General features: G+C 31.7%; 1 protein-coding gene across 1 annotated transcript; it reads left to right on the top strand.

The window, feature by feature from the left end:
• Positions 1–2,000: 2,000 nt before the first annotated feature.
• On the top strand, positions 2,001–15,520 carry LOC132725073 (deoxynucleoside triphosphate triphosphohydrolase SAMHD1-like). The gene is made up of 9 exons (XM_060710066.1): positions 2,001–2,094; positions 4,745–4,905; positions 6,700–6,815; positions 7,151–7,221; positions 8,477–8,662; positions 9,940–10,122; positions 12,081–12,176; positions 12,964–13,068; positions 14,503–15,520. The coding sequence occupies exons 1-9, from the start codon at positions 2,005–2,007 to the stop codon at positions 14,650–14,652; spliced, it is 1,158 nt and encodes a 385-aa protein (XP_060566049.1). The 5' UTR covers positions 2,001–2,004; the 3' UTR covers positions 14,653–15,520.
• Positions 15,521–20,126: the final 4,606 nt, after the last annotated feature.

Here is a 20,126-nt window from a genome sequence, read left to right on the forward strand (position 1 = left end):
CTGCCTTTCAAAAAGCCCTTATTTTAAAATACACAAGTATAGACTTTCAAACAACATGGCCTGTTGTTATGCAAAATCGCCCAGATGAAGTACTTTTTATTTCGCGCATGTGCAAACTGCGTAAGACAAAATATCATTCCGGAACATAGAAATGTGAAAGAGATTCAAATACAATTCAACTCATTATGGCGGTACATATAAATAGCATATCTTTAAACATAAAAAAGCAAAATACTCCTAAAGGCCTTGTCACACTAGACTGCGCTTTCATAGCGTTGCACGGATTTGTTAAATTTTACAAAGAGCCGTGAGATCGCAGATAAAATGTGGTATTTTTCATGACCTGGAGACTTCACGGCGTTCTACGGCGATTAAGGCGATGCTACAAAGCGCCCACGGCGTTTTAATTGAATGGCTATTTTCTGCGTTCAGACTGCGCTTCTGAAGTTAGCCACAAATGCACTAAAACCTTTGCCTCAACAAACAACAATTAGGCAAAATACTTTAAATTTATCGTCAGTATTTATAGTTCCCTCAACACCATATCAATCTTATATTCTACTTAAGTATGTGATAGGGGGCTTTGAAAGTTACTTAGAATATATCAGTGATATCTAAAGACACACATACTGAAATGAATACCGAGCTGAAAGTCTCAAATTTATTATTGTTTCACGATAAAGATACGGAACATGTGCATTTTATGCCCGATTCAAGTATTTTTTTTTATCAGTGATCACACAAGTCGAGCTTATAATTTAGAAGTTTAGACCACATTTTTACAATATCAAGTACTGTTTGAAAACATCGAGATAATATTTCGACCAATCTATATTTTGAACAATGAGAGTTAAAATATCATATGCCATTATACAAAGCATCTCTTATGGTTTCTGAAAACTAGAACTTCAAACCGTACAATGTTATCTCATAGGTATCCCTGTATTCGAAATTTGTGTTGCTTTAAGGGAAAAACACGATATATGAGCAATATTTCATATAAATAACATTTGATCAGAATAAAAACGACGTGCTCCGTATCATCTTAATATAGCTTTAATATGTCAAAAAACTGCAATTCATAATTAGACAAATTGGCAATAGTAACTCTATAATAGATCTACTTATTACATATATCTCCTTCAAACGACAAGAAAGAACAGAGGACTTGCTTTAAACTTCAGAAGTGTATCGCATATATGAAAAATAATTGAACTCAAATATTTTCAGAAATGATGTTGGGGTTTTCTTAATTTATAAAAAAAAAACGTGGGTAGTTTGAATATTTACGGATATCTCGTAAAAATCGGTTGGGTAACATCAAAGATATTGATAAAAAAAACATACTTGAATTGGACAATAAGGCGCGTTTTCTGTATCTTAAAGGTCCCGTGGTATCGCCACATTGCTCCATCTGATTACAGTAGATAATGATAACAAATTCTTTCACAGAATCAGTCAATAAATAATAGCTTAACTTACAACAAATTGAAACATCCTCCGTATCTTAATATTATTTTCGAGAGAAAAAAATCATGTAGCTTTTTCTTAACATATATTGATTTCTAGGTATTGCGCTTATATCAGCTTAAATATATTTTCAGTCATGAAACACAAAATAGAAATACACAATTATATATAGTCCAGTTGATTGAATTTCATTGTGAAATATGTAGTCATGTTAATGAAACATGTTAAAGACCCAATATGCCAAGATATGCGTTTATAATTATTTCTCGAAAGCTTTTCATTTCTAGTGTTTTATTACAGTTTCAAAAAAAAACACTCACTGGCCAATAACCTGAATCATCGTTTGTTTCTGTTGGTTTTTGGCAAGTGGAACAATTATACAGATTAAGTATTTTGTATGGAAGTAAAAATACCACTTTGTTTAAATTTCGCAATTTTTATACATTCAGCACTACTTTCTTCAGGTAATAAGAATCTAACACGTTCTTTAACCAATGCATTATGTGCTTTAATGTTGACGTTACAGACAAAACTATGGCAGCTGAAGGGGATGAAAACAGTTCAGTGAATCTTGAACAGCAACATCAACCAGATTGGCCAAATAACATATTCATGAAAAGAAAGGTATTTTAGCAATTGGGAAATTTACAAAAAGATATTTATGAAATTGTCGCAATAACTGTTCATTTATACAATTTCCTGTTTATAGAATGCTGCAAAGGTGAGCAAGGTTAAGAGGGTGTGAGGGAGGTTACATTTTGTCATTAATCATCAATTTTCATTATTGCTGCGCGCCCACAGGCGCGGAGCTATTTGTGTTTACTATATTTTTTGTCCATGGACCCGATTTTTATCAATAAATTTCTTCGATTTACAGCTAAGAATAAATTCGGAATCAAAAACTCCTTCCGATTTATATTATTTAAGTCAAATATTGGTTTCCCCTTCGGCGATTTGCAGCATGTCATTCTAATGATTGAGAACGAGAACAAATTCACGCCGAAAGCAGTATTATAGACAAAACAAAAAATCAACTTAAATTTGGTAATTTGTTTCTTGCATTTGTATCATCTACAGGAAATTATTTATTATTTTGTATTACACAGTGGATTATGTATGCATTGATTGCTTTACATGAATTTGAATAGCTATTAACATTGTGAAAGTCCGAAATTCTATTTATAGAAGTAGTTTTAGTCTTAACGAAACGGCCATTCGGGTCGCGCTATGATAATAAATTACGAACTGGAGGATTTTGCAGGAAATGAAATGCAATCATATTCAACGATAAATTGCACTCTTTATAAATTTATCGAAAACAATTATCATTTTGAAATTGTCTTTTCCGTAGGTTCTTTCCGATATATAGCTCCTATCTTTTTTACGGCCCTGATTGCAATTCTGACATTTTTTACTGTGAATATTTAAATTGACCCGTGTTTTTCGAAATTTTTCTGTAAGAAGTTGATTCTATTTTGTTTGAAGGCAATCAGTTTTATGGTGGTTTGAGTGGAATGTTGATTTGGCTAAAACTGTGATATTTAAACACCAGAAACTTTCGTCTGCAGATTGAACATGGGGTGTTATGGGTTTATGTGAATGTAAACACAGATGGTTTTCAACAAAATATTAGATTGATCTCCCAATAAATCAATTAACAATGGCTTTTTATATATCACCAATGTCAAGTAGCTTTTATATCTTTGACTCCCACGAACATGATGTCAGTGAATTTCCTCATAAATGTCTCAGTTACAGGTAACAGTCTTCCATTATATTAATAAAAAATAATGTTTCACCATATACTGCGTATAACAAACAATAATTCCTGAATTTGGTCTTTTGGAAATTCATCCCATTTTTTCAATCCAGTGGTATTTATCTGGAACTTGAAATATAACAACTGTATCTTAAATCCTAGGTATTAATGGACATTTTTTTTTTAATTTGACAAAAAAATGCATGTTATAGTACTATATTAGTCTCTTTTGTTACTATTTGTAACAATTATAATAAAAAATACAGACTGTTCATTTTGACTACCAAAGTTCATGATAAACGAGTTTTTTTGTTCTCCCATTTATCTATGATATACAATTCTGGTCCAATTAACCATTGACAACTTTATAAGAATATCTAGTCATCAGGTGTCTACTAGTTTGCATTTCTTGCTTGGACATCGTTTGATGCTTTGCATCATTTTTTTCTCTCGTTATATCATGATAAACCATTTGCCGCGAAACAAGCAAAGGACATTTTGAAAAGTAAAGTCAATAAAAAATTTTTGAGGGCTTATTTACATATGGATTTTTATATTACTTACCGTGATTAGTTGTTGATATGTGTAGAAAATGAGTAGCATAATAGGTTAAAAAGAAAATGTTTTTTATCATCTTTTATTACTGACTCCAGTAGTGACACAAACAAAACAATGTTGCCTTACTGTCATGCTACATTTGCAAGTCTTGTAAGTCTTGGATTACTTTCCTTACCAGGTAGGCAATCAGTGTAACCATATTTTTTAATATCAAATACCTGGCCCCTCGCTCATAGACAGTGCATACGATAAGTAAAATTATGCAAAAGTGATTTACAAAACATCAGGAATAATGTACAATAACTTAATTTGAATAGACCATGACCTGCATGTGCGTAGGATTGATTTGGAAAGGTATCTGCAATGAGCGCATTTTGCGCGCGGAGCTTTTCAATAGCTGCATTGCAGCAACATTTGTACTTTGTTGATTTTATAGTCACCGTGTTTTTTTTGTCCAAAATGACCGATTCATATGTTACTTTCTCAGAAGATGTGTATGCTTTAACTTTTGATGTTGCTATCAAAACCCCACAAATTTCACGTTGTGTCGATTTAATAAAATACTAGTAGGTGTTTTATAAATCCTAGTGTATAACTTCTAGGAGAAAATGTTATTTTTATCTTTTTGATATAGTGCTCATTTATAAACAAATTTCTGATAGTTTTCTATTTCTATTCATTTTCGTAAAATAAGTATATTTGTAAATATTTTGATAGTGATAGCCACACCATCAAATACTTCGTATTAACTTCTTTCAATGCTTAATAAGGTATGTAAACTTGCGTAAAAACACCGTAGCATACACATTTTGAAGTGGTTAATTTACCCCTTGTATGTGCTATAACGGAGTCGTAATGGTAAACACAGACGTACTTTGAATCGCAGAATTTTTTTAGTTAATGTCAACACAATAAGAGAGATAATAAGAGATTGCAAACATCTTTTCATTTTGCTAGATATTCAACGATCCGATTCATGGGACAATGGAAATACATCCGGTATGCGTGCGCATAATGGATACGCCTCAGTTTCAGCGACTGAGACACATCAAACAGCTAGACGCATGCTACCTAGTATATCCTGGAGCAAGCCATAATAGGTTTGAACACTCAATTGGGTAAGTACATTTTCGGAAGGATTTTAATGACTGATACATAGATGTATAATGTTAAATATTATCTTTTTACCAGTGAATAGTATCGCAAAATAATTATTATAGCAGTTTCGCAAAAATAAAGATAAATAAAAGTCCGAACGCAATTTAAAATGGATAATATAGTTTTACTTACCACGTTTGGTCTTATCTAGTACCTACGATGACGGTCTTTGCAGTCCACAGGTATATTGGAATGGATTTAATTTTTGAAGCATGGAGATGCACGTGATCTGTCACCCGTACATGAATAGTAAATCAACGTTGTATAGTTAATAACATGTATACTTCATGAACACATGGTAGTTTCAAAAAGGTATAGTAAAAGTCCAAAATCATAAAATTTAAATTTCTGACAAAGGTTATCTGGGACACTTGAAAAAGAAAATTATGAAAAAAGATGATCAAGAAATATACTCAGAAATAATTTGAAATGTGTATTTTTGAGCTATTTTTATCATAGCCTATGTCTGTCTTGAAAAACGGAGTTAGCAAATTATCTGAAATAATGCACAAATATTTGGTCTAGACCTTCATCAAATGGAACGTGAATCTCAAAAATATATTTCTAGTTCCATCATTTAAAAAAACCTAAGTGAAGTCCCCTTGAAGAATAATCAAATATTATTAAGAAAATAAGAATTCCTAAAGAAAGCCCAACACGGCAAAATTGAAAATGTATAGGCTCGGATTGATTGAGCCTGTTCATGGACGGTTCTGTCAAGTGCAAACTACGGTCCACGCCCTCTAGCACCGGCTTAAGCAGAATTCAACATATATCATAAACTGATACAATTTGGAATTTTGAAACATCCGCAGATATGTTCATATGGCGGTTATCATGCATGGAACCTTAAATGTCACACGTAAGTGCCATTCCATGAAAAGCAGCATATGGTCCCAAGGTAAAAAAATGCATGTGCCCTTAACTAGAAAACATTGAGCGGAACTAAATAAAATGGAATTTTGAAAGGGGATCAGAGGTTATGAAGCCTGCATATCACAGATAATACGTTAAAAGACAAATTTCAAAAGCAGGCCACATATCCTAAGGATGATTCAACAGTATTCAAATTAGGAATACTGGAACCACCCAACAAGAAAATAGCCGAATAGAAATGACTAAATTACCACAAGTACAACAATAAAGCCGTGCTGAACGATCTTTAAGGAACGGAAATATAACATCTCTGGTTGAATGTACGGGGTGACTTTCTACAGCCTCCACACGGCACAAACAATGCTGATGTGGCATGGATATAGAGAAAATAAGAATTCCTAAAGAAAGCCCAACACGGCAAAATTGAAAATGTTGCAGGCTCGGTTTGATTGAGCCTGTTCATGGACGGTACTGTCAAGTGTAAACTACGGTCCACGTCCCCTAGCACCGGCTTAAGCAGAATCCAACATGTAACACGAACTGGTACAATTTGGAATTTTGAAACATCTGCAGATTTGTTCATATGGCGGTTATCATGGAACCTTATCTTGTTTCAACTAAGTTGAAACAAGTTAAATGAAATAAAACACAAATTTGAAAGTGCTTGGAAGTCTGGATAGCCTGCTCTTTGGATACACAATATATAGGATCAACCACACACACTTAAATTGTATATTTGATGTTTAAATTATTATAATTTTTCTCCGCAGGAAACCTTTTTAACTTGTTGTAATGTTTAAGAGGTAAAGAAATTAAAATACCTCGTTTAATTTTTTTTTACATTTATTGTTGTAATTGAGGAAACTCTATCTACACAGGGTAAGTTATCTGGCTGGAAAACTTTTAAAAACTATCAAAGAACACCAACCAGAAGAAAACATTACAGAGAGGGACATTCTTTGTGTGGAAATAGCAGGACTTTGTCATGATCTAGGCAGGTCTTCTTTCCGTTGATGTTGTTATTTAACTTTTGTAATATTAACATATATAGTTTGAATTGCCCTACTCATTATTTAATAATGCAAGTACGAGTGAATGTTTTCCAATTTGTTTGACTTTTATACTTAACTAGGATACTATTGCCAATGGTTGTAATGTGAAATGCCAGATCTATGTTGTTGAACCTTTACAATGTCATTACAATTATCGTAATAGATATATTACTTGTACAGTTAGCAACATTGATACATTCAAATATTTTGATTTCATATGAGTTTTAGCAGTGATAGAATGCAGGTAAAGGCTAAATGTACTGTTTCATGCTTTTAGGCCAAGGACCGTTCTCGCATGTGTTTGAAAAAAGGTTTATGCCTGCGGTAGACAAAAGCAAGTATTTTAAGGTAATGTATTCTAATCATATCAGATATGCTCATTATCATCATGTGGCAGGGCATATTGTTTTTTTCAATAGCTACTTTTTTATATGTGTCTAAATTGTTATATTGTTTGAATAGTATTTTAATTTTAGCATTTGGTCTTAGAAACCAAATGGTCAAGAAAGTAAATAGGTAACACAATATAGGGTTAACGCACGTTTTTCCGTGTTATAACGTCTGCAGAGTCCCAAGGAACGGTTGGTGCCCGAGCCCGGTAGGGCGAGGGCTCCAACAGTTCCGAGGGACTCTGCAGACTTTATAACACGAAATAAACGTGCGTTGACGCTATTATAGCTTAAAATTTTCAAACAGATTCGTGATGTATAGTTTATACAAAACACAATTACATTAAAGTCTTGTGCTTGGACGGTATTTATCCGATTCTATGTTTTACGTATGCGTTTCATTTTTCCGGGGCCAACAACTTGGAAAATTCTCGGAACCGAACGAAATTTTGAATTTTAATTAATTTAACAAAGCTTGGCCTTTGGAGATTTATCAAGATATCATCAAGAAAAAAAAAAGGTTACATTACTCTACCCTCTACCCAAGACAAATAATGACCCTCAGAAATTCTTAGAATGATTTCAGATTGACGGTAGAAAAAAGATCAGTGACATCAGAATCGTTTTTTTTTTCAAGCAAACAAGTTTATAAAAAAATCAGGCACTAAGCATTATTCTATCAAAGAAATATAAAGAGCATTTATCAACATTAACATAAATAAAAAACATTTTCTCATATTAATTTTGTGTTATCTAGTTTTGTAAGTTAATCGGAGTGTTAAACTGAATGACAGGTAGATTCTACTGTCTTTGTTTACATTGACAACTGTCCGTTTCTTAGAAAGGGCGACAACCAAGGTTAGCACCGATGTCTATACGCCGTTTTTCCGGCATAGTTACTTGAATATGCGACTGAGGCCCTCGAATCAATAAATTTCAATATAACAAGAGCGCATGACTCTTCGGCAAACAGGCCAAATCGTCATCTTTTGTTTTGTTTGTTTACTGGGCCCTGTATGTATTGCGCATAGGTGAAACCGGGCTATAACAAGAGCGCGTGACTATGTAAACACATGGTTTTGGTCCCGTTATAACATGGGTAAAAGAGGGGAAAATAGCCAATTTTATGCTATAATATGAGATAAAATCCCCAAAGACACGCATGATAGGAACACACGAACAAATTTGCAAAATGTTTCATGTTCCTTTAACAGCATGAAGCCATGGCAAGGAAAATGTTTGAGGATATGTTGGACAGTAACGGTGGAGAACTTAAAAAGGACATTCAGAAGATTTTAGGAGAGTGCAACATACCAGACTTTCAGGGGTTCGAAGAACATGACTTTACTTTTATCAAAGAAATGATCGATGTACCTCCTGAGGATATTGAGAAAAGAAGCGTACTGACATTTTGTTCTTGTTGTCTATTTTTTAATTGCATGTTTATTTCTCTTTGAGATATATTGAATAAAAGAGATCGTGATGATACTTAAACATCTCGGTAAAGTATATGAAACATATTCTTAATTTGTATTTGTATTTTGTCCCCATATTTGAAAAAAGTCTTACGTTATTTTTAAAATGAGTATTACTTTTTTTTATTTTTTGTTTGGAAAAATTTTTCACGTTTTTTTAAAATAATAAAATTAATATTTTATAATATGAAACAAAAGGGTTTAAAAACCAGTTTAAAAGTTGATAAAAATATGCCAGCTTTTGCTTTTTATGTTACTTTAAAGAAAATATATTTCAGACGTGGCCATACAAAGGGAGAGGGGAAAACAAAAGCTATATGTATGAGGTAATGCATATCTTGAGGTAAGTTTTGTATTTTAAAAGAACCACAGATAGAATATGCATCTGAATTATTGTCCCCATAGTCAAACCAAAATTGATATGTCTGAAGAAAATTTGCGCAAGTTGAGTCAAATCTTACTGTGGACGCACATCCAGTGTTTCTAAGACTCTACACGCCAACTGTCAAAGCCCCTCTGAGGCGTTTTTTTAGAGTTGGAGGATGCTCTGGCGATTACATTCGGAAATGATGGTTTAATCATACTAAAACAATACTTGGACAGTTAGCTTTTCCAAGACATTTACTTGTTAATAATAAAGAAATCGAACACACTAAATATGAACCGGAATGAAATTTAAAACTCTATAAGTGTTTTCTATTTTTGTAATTGAAAAAAAAAAACTTTGTCATTACCATTTCAAGGGTCTCGTTCCTGGACAATCAATTCAATAATTCAATCAATTCAATAATTCAATCAACGCGGCATGCGATAAACAAAAAAAAATCATCCAACTGTAAAATCACATTTCGTTCTAAATGAGTGATCAAATAATGATCCGCTATAACACCGAAATACCGAACAGTTTTCATGCAATGTACAGTGAAGTTACTTCTATGGTTCTAGGTTTATTTCATTGTTTTGAGCGATTCGTTTACTCATGAATATATTTCCTCAACATGACTTTGAACTTTATTCGTTTGAAAGACTCTGATAGTTAGAGAACTGAAAAATAAATGGAGAAATGTAACAGTCGATTTAGTACTGAAAATGAATATATTTGACAATATCCATATGTTTGTGTTTTTTCATCATTTTAATGACTAATTTAAGGCAGACGAATAATAAAAAAAGCAAAAAGGATATTGTTTTTTAATAATTAGATTGTAGCTAACAAGAGAAACGGAATTGATGTAGATAGGTGGGACTATCTAGCACGTGATAGTCACATGTTGGGTATCAAGATACATTTCGACGGCAATCGATGTTTCGCTACTGCACGAGTTTTGAAATGCAACGGTTTAGAGAGAACGTTTGCCAGGAAACAGATATGCTACAGGGAAAAAGTGAGAATTTTGTTTTGTTTCGCACCCCCCCCCCCCCCCCCCCCTCAAAAAAAAAATAGAAACTTTTGAGTCCTAAGAGTCAATCGCCTAAAGTATAAAACCCTATGAAAAGTTTGGGGTTTAAAAACAATTTAAGTTCACCGTGATAAGATACTTAGTTTAGGTTTTTTTTTTATTTTTATTTTTAACATGCATTACTGAAGAATAAAAATTCTTTTAATTTAAAAATTAAAATGCCTCCTATAAAATTAAAAAAGGATAAAAAGCCATTTTTTTTAATTTCCATTTAATTCTTTTTAATTAAAAAAGTACATTATTCGTTATAATAAAATAATTTTGCTGTTCAAAAGGTATGTGTTTTTTTTTTTTGAACGACAATTAACAAATACAAGAAAGATAAAATGTATTTTTTTAATCGAAACTTAATTTTATATTTAAAGGGGAAGCCATGGTTGATAGTAGTTTTACACAAGGAGGACTTTTTCAGACGGCATATCTACATAAACACACTCTGCTTCGCATGTGTTCGTTACTAGTATATGTTTAAAAACACTAAAAAAAACATTTCTTAGCAACACCTGCGTTAATAATTGTTTATGGTTATAAGGATTTTAAAGGTTGTTCACATGATGTGATGATCATCCGTCATGAATACATGATTTTGGAAAATGAGTAAACATTTCTTGGTGTAATTTGAGAATGATTTCTTTACCGATGTGTATAAAACATTTTGACAAGTGTAACATTAAAAATGTCTTTCAGTGTATGAGCTTTACATCATATTCGTATTTACTTTAATGCATAGTGAAAACATAAAATATAATATGTATTAAATTTGGTTACAAATTTGGGGATAAAAATTTACAACATATAGCTGCAATGAAAATGTTACTTACTTCATGAATTTGTGGAAGGAAAAAAACATGTATTGTTTAGAATTGACGCATAACAGTGTCTCTATACAGATATGCAGTTAAAAATGGTTATGTTAAGCTCAGTTTGCGAGACTAGGTTATGAATTAGTAATATTTGTCAAAATTGCATTAAATTTTCAGGATTTGTGACGCCCTTAAGGATGCAGATGACAAAATTGAAATTGCTGAGAAGAGGTAAAACATAAAGTTTATGGATATGTTAAATCAAAGGTTACAAGATTCTATTGATTTTTAGGCCCAAAACAAACACTATTGGTCATAAAACGTAGGACCAAAGACAGAACAACATCACATTTTATTTCGTTCTATTTTCGGCCTTAAGATTGTTGATATAACCTTATAGGTGTGAGGAAACTGATGTTGTTAGTGCTGCTACTGCAGAACCACGAACACAGTTAGAATTCGAATATCTGAGATATATTTTGTTTCCAATATACTGACAAAAACAGTTGATACAATATTAAGATATATACATTTTTACATATTCATACTATATAAGCCTGTAAAAATCTACACTTTAATTGAAATCTAAGTGAATATAGCGAATTTGTAGAATTTCAGAAGCAGTTGACGACACGAAAGCGTTTACACTTCTAACAGATGACATGATCCTTACCATTTTAAATCCTCTATTAAGTGTTACACCATTAAAAAAAGCTGGTAAAGAGGATCCTACAAAAGCTAAGAAAATACTCGACAACATTTACAAGAGGAACCTTTACAAGTTTGTGTCAGAATTGCACATTCCGGTAAACAACGGTTTTATTATAATATCGTTTAGTTAAAGTTAAAGAAATATAAGTTCTTTCTGAAAGGCTTCTCTCAATTATATATAAATTTTAGATTATGATTTGTATTTAAAAAGATTATCTGATGAAAATAATATTCATAATTATATACTTTGCTTAATCATCATTAAATTTTTGTCTAAAGTAAGTATTTTTAAATAATGTAACAAATAATTAATCTAATTAAGCAATTTATTCAGACGAAAAAATATATAATTCTTTAATAATTATTCAGACAGAGAAGTTTAATTTAGACCAGGTTAGGAATGGCATAAACAGGTATTTACAAGGCGAAGACAAATTCCCTGTTAAGGACCTGATCGAATATGACGTGAGTGGAACCTTCATTTCTCAAAAAAAAAAACAACGTTTATACGTAAATTCTTTTTTGAGCGTAAATGATGAGTTGACATACGTAAGAATTTAAATAACTTCACATTTGGTCATTATTGTGTTCACATTTATATCTTACTATGCAAGAAAAATTACATTATTCATTATCAAGCATTGATGAATCAAGACTATAAAAATCAATCTTTTGAAATATTTTACTCAATTTTACTGATTCCGCTGAACTTGAGTACAAATGCATGTGCATAATGTCACTTTGAACTGATTATGCTAGCACTTTGAGGTTGGAAAATAAATCGCATAAATATTAGCCTTTAGTTTTTTAATTAAATAAAAAAGTGCTAGATGTATATCATTTGTATTTTTAATTTAAAGGCAGGCTTTGAGATTGGCAGTTATATCTACAAAAGTTAATATTCTTAATTACTTTGGTTATTATATATTGTTGCACGTTTCTCAGCATGATTAACTATTCTACTTGTGTTAATTCATGATAAAAATGATTTAATAAGCTTTGAATAGACGAAAATCTTACTCGGCTCACCAAGATATTTTGATAACGTCATTCTTTTAGTAAAAATTGCTTCCTGCCTTAATATTGCAAATTTTCATTAGTTTTCATAAACAACCACAATCGAACCGAGTATGCAATTTGCGTGTATATATGGTTGGTTTGTTTGTTTGTTTGTTGCGGGGGGGGAGGCTTTTTTCGTTGATTTCGATAAGTTTTAAATATCAAAATTGTGCATGTATACCAATCTTTGTAGGTTGTAAGATTAGACTACGGAATGAAAGACCGGAATCCTTTGGAGGAAATGCGATTTTACACTAAGGATAAGCCGAATGATGGAATAAAATTTGAGGGGAAACAAGTATGTACTCAATTCATTTATTCAACCAGTGCAGACCAAGGTATGCTGACATACATGTGCTGTCTGATCATTGTCGGCTCTGGTCGCCATTCAGTCAGTCTGATTTTGAAATTTTGCCTAATATTGATGAATGGTTTTGTCCGGATAGAAAGATGTACAAGTTATTTCAAGTTATAAGCGTGTTGAGGGTTAAACGATGATAGTATAATATTGTTAGACGCCGCGTTCCTTCGTCTATTCAATAAAGGGGGAAATTTTAGTCTTGCTTTTGTGCATTTTTTGTTTTGACAAAATCACACTGTTTTCAGATTTTCCAATAAAAATAGCTTTTCTGATGTACACATGTCAACGAGCTTTAAGGAATTAAATTAAACATTTAACTCAAGTGAAAGTATCATGTTTTAATATCATATTGTTTTTATCATTTTCTAATTTTATAATGAATAACGTGTCAATCAGTCATTCTTAATTCAAAGGACGGGAACAAAATTCGGACAGAGAACAAGTGGTATGACTAAAAAAATTTTTCAGCGCTTCCGTTGCAAGGGAAATACTTTTTGCAAAACAGGCAAAATGTATGCTTATTCGTGAAAAATAATTAACATTTAAGTTATAAAACAGATTAAGTGAGTGAAAAAGTAAGTTTGTTTAAAATTTATCACAAATATTTGCAATAGGTTATTTTGAAGGGTTCTGTGACGATTGTTCTTTTTTGCCTAGTTTTTAAATTATATTTAGTGGTTCTATACCTAAATTCCAGGCAAATATGCAATCTTGTGTTTACTCAAGTAGATTAATCATCTATAAATAAGTAAACAATACGTAACTAAGAATTGATTATATTTAACAATTTATTCATAACTATTATTTGATATTACAGACATATTTTTGCTATTTGTAAAATAACAGAACAGTCCGCCCTCAAAATCATTCGAACATTATGCAATTCGCAATATTTATGGACATATTCTCGGTGCAACGTAGAGCTTTACCTCTGTCTCTATCTTGAATTGATTTTATGTATACCAATCATTTTATTTTTACTTGTTATCCCATGTATTTTGCTCCGACAACACCTTTTAATCTTTGTCATAACTGACAAACATTTCAGAATTTCAGACATGACATTACTTTGTGAATTTATACATAAGGTTCTATTTTTTTTCACAAAAATTTGCAACTTAATTATTAAACAACGAGCACATACCAGGAACATGAAGAAAAAATGATTAGTGCTTCGAATAATGAACTGTAACCGAGAACAATAGTCAGGGCTGATTTTGAACATTACCTTTGACTGTTCTCATCATTTGGTGGCGTCTTTGATGTGCAGCATCAACATTAAACTTGTTAGCCCTGGTAATATGTCCACTTAAATGCGAACTGTATAATATTTTGTTATCACATGAAATGCTGTTTATTTTATATATTTAGGTTTCTTACCTCTTACCCCAGACATTCGAGGAAGTTATCATTCGTATCTACTGTAAACCAAGGATGGAAGAAAACGGAACAGATGAACCGGATCAGAGTGATATTGCAAAAATCCGGGAAGCAGTTAACAAATTGCAAAAGGAATATTGATAACATAGGAAATATAACAGTATATAAAATACTGTAAACATGTAGATGGTTTCAGTCAATTCAGTTAAAAGAACCTTTGCATCAAAAATGCTTAATCCATCAATTCAACAAAAATGAATTAAAAAATTTAAAATGAAACAGGTAAGAAAATCTTTATAAAAATCAAACCACCTCCAATAAACAAACAACAACAATGACCCAATGCTTTCCAAAAAATATTTAGGGAGTTCTTTATGAAATTACACTCGGTAATTGCACGTTTTAGCTAGATCCTGTCCTATAATACTAAAATTAGCTTTATAAAAAAGTAAACAATAGAGACATGTACTCTGCGATGAAATAATATGGCAGCATTATTTAGGTGTATTGAATAAAATTGATAAATACTTTTAAAGATTTTAGTTTGATTTGGTAATGAGTTGCATCTAATAATGTTTGTGAAGAATACAACTACTGGTGTGCTTCTATCGAAATAAACATTAGTTAAATTAAACTTTTTTGTCATATTTTGGAAAATAACCTGAAGCAAAAACTGAAAGGAAACAGCTTAGCGATATTTAAATGTTAAGCTTGTATATGATTCATATTTTTGAATTTGTGAATTGTAATTTTGAATGTACTCGAAACATATCATATTGTTTTGATAACAAAAACAAATAACTGTGATATCGATAATAATCTACTTTGGCTTAATATAGATTTGATTAATTTTAAAATGAATGTACTCACATGCATGTATGATTTTATGACAATTATATTAAAATTATGTGTATATCTTCATATAATATCTGACTAATATCTTGATCTCTAATAAGATTTATTGATTTGTTGTTGATATCAACACATTTTAACTGATTCTTGCTTTTTACAATTTTGTTTGTAATATTAATATACGCAATAAAAATTTTCACATACAAAGTGTTCTCTTGTAACGTGTTTAAACGTTTTCTTATAACACATAGATTTATACTCAGATAACATGTGTGTACAACATGTGTACAGCTTAATTTATTGACATGTAAGTTACTGCTATGTAGAGCTATTTTGATATAATGTTTAGTGTTTAAGCATTACCCCATCAAGTGTATATCAATCTCGTCTTCAAAACACTGAAACATATTTGAATGCTACAGAATTATTAAGTTTAAACATATTTTTATTCAAAGAATTGTACGTAGTAAACAGTAAAAATATTGTTAAAGTTTTTGGCTGAAAGCTTTAATGTAAGGTGGTGGTTGTATTTGGTAAATAACTAGGCAGTACGAGGGTTGTCCAAAAAATTCGTGCACTGCAGTTATTGTCGAGAGAGTTATTAATAAAAACAAAACAAAATATATATCACTTGAAAGAGAAATATGTCTCAAATAAGAAAACATAAGAAAAAGTCGAGTAACCAGCGTGTCGTGTAAAAGAACTGTCATTGAGTTACCTTAGTAACGTAATACCGGCGCACGACAAAAAAATGGGTTAGTTCATTACTGTAATTGTATTCATTGTTTGTTGCTTGTAAAGTGGTATTTGCTTTTTATGTTATAAGTTGTTTTACTGTCAATAGAGGAATGATTGATGCAAAGTATTGTGTAGTTTTTATTGTTTTTATGCAACGTACATGTAGCATATTCCACCAGTGCCGGAATATATTGGACAAATGTCGTCACATGCGCCGGCATTACGGACAGACGTCTGCCTGACCGGTTGTCATCGTCTACCGACTCTCTTTCTCTTCCACAGAGCGTTTGTGCCATTTAAAAACCAGCCTACGTTACACTGAACTTGTCCCGCTTACCCTTTCAAGTTCTTTGTAGGTATCTGTTGGTGTTTTACCAATATTTGCACGAAATTTAATGATCATCCGTATTTCCAGACGTTTAGCGACTGACATTTTCACGTAATTACAGTATTGACGACCACACAAAAATATTTGTTTACGACTCTTACAATAGGGCAAATGACTCCATATTTTCTAGTGACTTTAGGAATACGTACACACACTTTTCCCTGAATTTTAACGTTAATATGTAGTGTTTAAAGAATACCGTGATGCATCAAAGTAATGAACTAACCCAATTTTTGTCGCACGCCGGTATTACGTTACCAAGGTAACTGTATGACGATTAGTTTTCAGGACATGCCGGTTACATGTTTTTCTCTTTTGTTTTCTTATTTAAGATATATCTCCCCTTCAAGTGATATCAGGGCTAGGAATCAATACTGCGTCATATCCTACAAAATGTAAACAAACGCCGCCATCTTGGAACGAAAAAGGTATGTTTTTGTTTATAACTTTTTTTTTTGGGAAAAGGCCAGAAAACCAAATATATGCATTAAACAGACGCTCCACTTTTTCAGCTTCGTTTCGGTATATGTTTTTGTAAACTATTTTGTTTTTAAACAAAAGTTATAGGAACTTGCAACTCGTTAAGCGGAGCAGAAATTTTTTGAAGTTTTGTTGGATATACGAACGCAGTTTCATATTGCTTTATTCCCTCGGTTTTTTTCCTTTCCAAATCAAATTATATACTAATTTTAGAGTTTACCATAAACTTTCAAAAATATAATTTTGCATCATGTACTTAGATTTTCATTAAAAGAAATGTTTTTTTCCGAGAAAATAATAAATATGGTACGAAAATGATACGACGCAGTTTGAAAAATAAAATTTGATACGGAACGCAGTTGTATTTTTGGCATTCCCTTTTCCCCAACAGGGATAATTTTGGCAAATATATGTTATTTTTACCGGATAATCACTTGTGCTAGATAAAAATAACTAAGATTATTCGCAGTTTATAGCAATGTTCTGATGCTTTTGATTATTTAGAAAGCTTGTGTCATGTCCAATTTACATTGCAGAAGCTACTTTTCAGTTAAACATAAACATGTTACTTTATTTATTATAATATCTGAAATAATTACTTTTATTTTCCTGTATGTTCAATATTATCCGTATTTTTTAGCAAAAATTTAGAAGTCTAAGAACTTGAATCACAAAATTCATTTTGGCAAGCTACGCTCTTAGTAAACTATGGGTCTGCATGTTCTAGGTGATGACTGCTTTTTGTGGTTTTATTTCAAACTTTCACTATACACTTTAGTTTTACAAGGGTATATAAGGACCTCAGGTGCGCCTTTGTGCATTATTTCAGGCAAAAAATGTTACACCTGCCCCAAAAACCTTAGCCCTTCGAAAGAAATTTTAGAAAAGTCCCCTAAATGGGGTTTTAAAAATTACAGCAGTTTTTTGCAAGTTATTTAAAGTAAAAAAACATTAAAACCAAACTCCCCCCTCCTCGGACACCCTCCTTTGTTTTTCCCTCAAATTTTTTAACCCTGGTTCTTTAAAAACGCCGCCGAAAGTTTTAAACCCCGCCTTTGTTTTTAAAAAATAAAATTTTTTAAAAAACAATTTTTTTAAATTTTTTTAAAGAAATTTAACCCTTTAAATTTCTTTAATTTGAAAAAATTTCCCCTTTCTCCCTTTTAAAATCCCCAAATTTTTCCCCTTTGAAATTTTGTTTTAAAAAAAGGGGTTCCAAAATTGGGGCGTGAAATAGCAAAAGGAAAATTTTTTCAATAAACCAAGGGGTTTAATCCATTTTGACAAAATTTTCTTTTCTGAAAAAAAAATTTGGGGGACAAAACAACTATTATCAAATAAAAATTTCACTTTTTGTATTTAAAGGGATGTTAAATGCCTTCTCCCCCTTAAATCTGTGGAAAATTCCCGTGCGATAATCCCGACTTTTAAAATTTCCCATCCCGGCCCTTTTAATTTAAATTTTTAGGGGGAAACCCTTCCCCTTCCAAAAAACTTTAAACTCCCGTCGTGGGATACATTTTTTAAATTTTTTCCCCCTTGCAAAGGGAAAATACCCCTTTCAAAAACACACCAAACTTACTTTAGGGGGAAAATTTAATTTTTTGTTTTATCTTTTGTAACCCGAATTTGAAAATTTAAAGTTTTTTTATGAAGAAGAATGACACTATAGTGCGAATCCAGAAAATACATTCCGTAGACATGTTCTCATCGTCGATAAAGAAATGCAATACGACAAAATCAGCGGTAAAGTTCCACGGCGCTGAACATAAAAATAATTGAACGAATCTCATACAGAACTTACAAAAATATATCGTAGCCTACCCATTTATAATATAATTTTAAAAATTTATTGTTCAGAATAATTGACCATTTTTCCTGATCATGTATTAAAAGAGGAATAATATTTTATTTCAAATACCGACTTAGGTTTCAAATAATAAAGCTCATCTGTTCTCATCAATTATAAAAAAAATTAATTCAATAAAATCGGCGCGAAAAAGACATACGTAATAACGGAATTATCGCAAATTGTTGTTAATTATACAAAGGCAGCCATGCAATTAGCGCATATGAAAAATGTGACCAGCCCCATTAGTTTCGAACTCATGGGAAAAAGTTTATAGGCATGCTAAGGCAGCACTTAAACACGTGCGTTGTAATATGGGTGTGCGATCACGTGTTCAATGTATTTGACACACCTTTTTTCTGAATTTGTAGTTGTTTATGACAGGTGCTAAAAATGCGACCGGAAAATGAAGCCTTCATAGAATTTTCCATTTTCGCGGGACCAATGAGTGACCTCTGCTCTCGACTTAAGTTGTATAGGTCACTTGTTCGAATTTATAATGATAAAAAATTCACAAACAAGGAATGTTGTTGGACTTTACTTGCATACTTGAACCAATATGCAGCCTGCAATGAAAATACAACTGCGTCGTATCATATTTTATTTTCAACTGCGTCGTATCATTTCGTATTAATTATTGTTTTCTTGGAAAATAAACATTTCTTTTTAATGAAATTTTAGTACATGATGCAAAATTATATTTTGAACTTTATGGTGAATTCTGAAATGAGTATATAATTAGTTTGAAGGAAAAACGATGGATAAAGCAATATGAACTGCGTCGTATCCTCAAAACTTCATAAAAATTCTGCTCCGCTTCGAGTTGCAAGTTTGCTATAACTTTTGTGATACAAAATAGTTGTGCAAGCAACATATACCGAACGAAGCGGAAAATAGTGGAGCGTGTTAAAACATATATTTGGTTTTTAGTCATTTCCAACAAAAAGAGTTATAAACAAAAACATACCTTTTTCGTTCCAAGATGACGGCGTTTGTTTACATTTTGTAGGATACGACGCAGTTTTGATTCCCAGCCCTGGATATATAATTAATGTTTTTCTATCAATAACTCACACGACAATAACTGCAGTGCACGAATTGTTTGGACAACCCTCGTAAATACATTGAATCATAAGAGTAAATATAAAATCAATATTTTTAATGTTAATGAAAGAATTACGGGAAAATAGTTTAAAATATATGTGTGAACCAAATAAATAAGAAGGATAAAGATGAAATTTAATTTGATTGTGATACATGGGAGAGTTTAAAAGAAAATGACTTAGGAAAGAAGTCGCATAAATTGTT

The sequence above is a fragment of the Ruditapes philippinarum genome, unplaced genomic scaffold (genome assembly GCF_026571515.1).
Source record: "Ruditapes philippinarum isolate M1 unplaced genomic scaffold, ASM2657151v2 ctg640_1_1_1_1, whole genome shotgun sequence".
Taxonomy (NCBI): domain Eukaryota; kingdom Metazoa; phylum Mollusca; class Bivalvia; order Venerida; family Veneridae; genus Ruditapes; species Ruditapes philippinarum.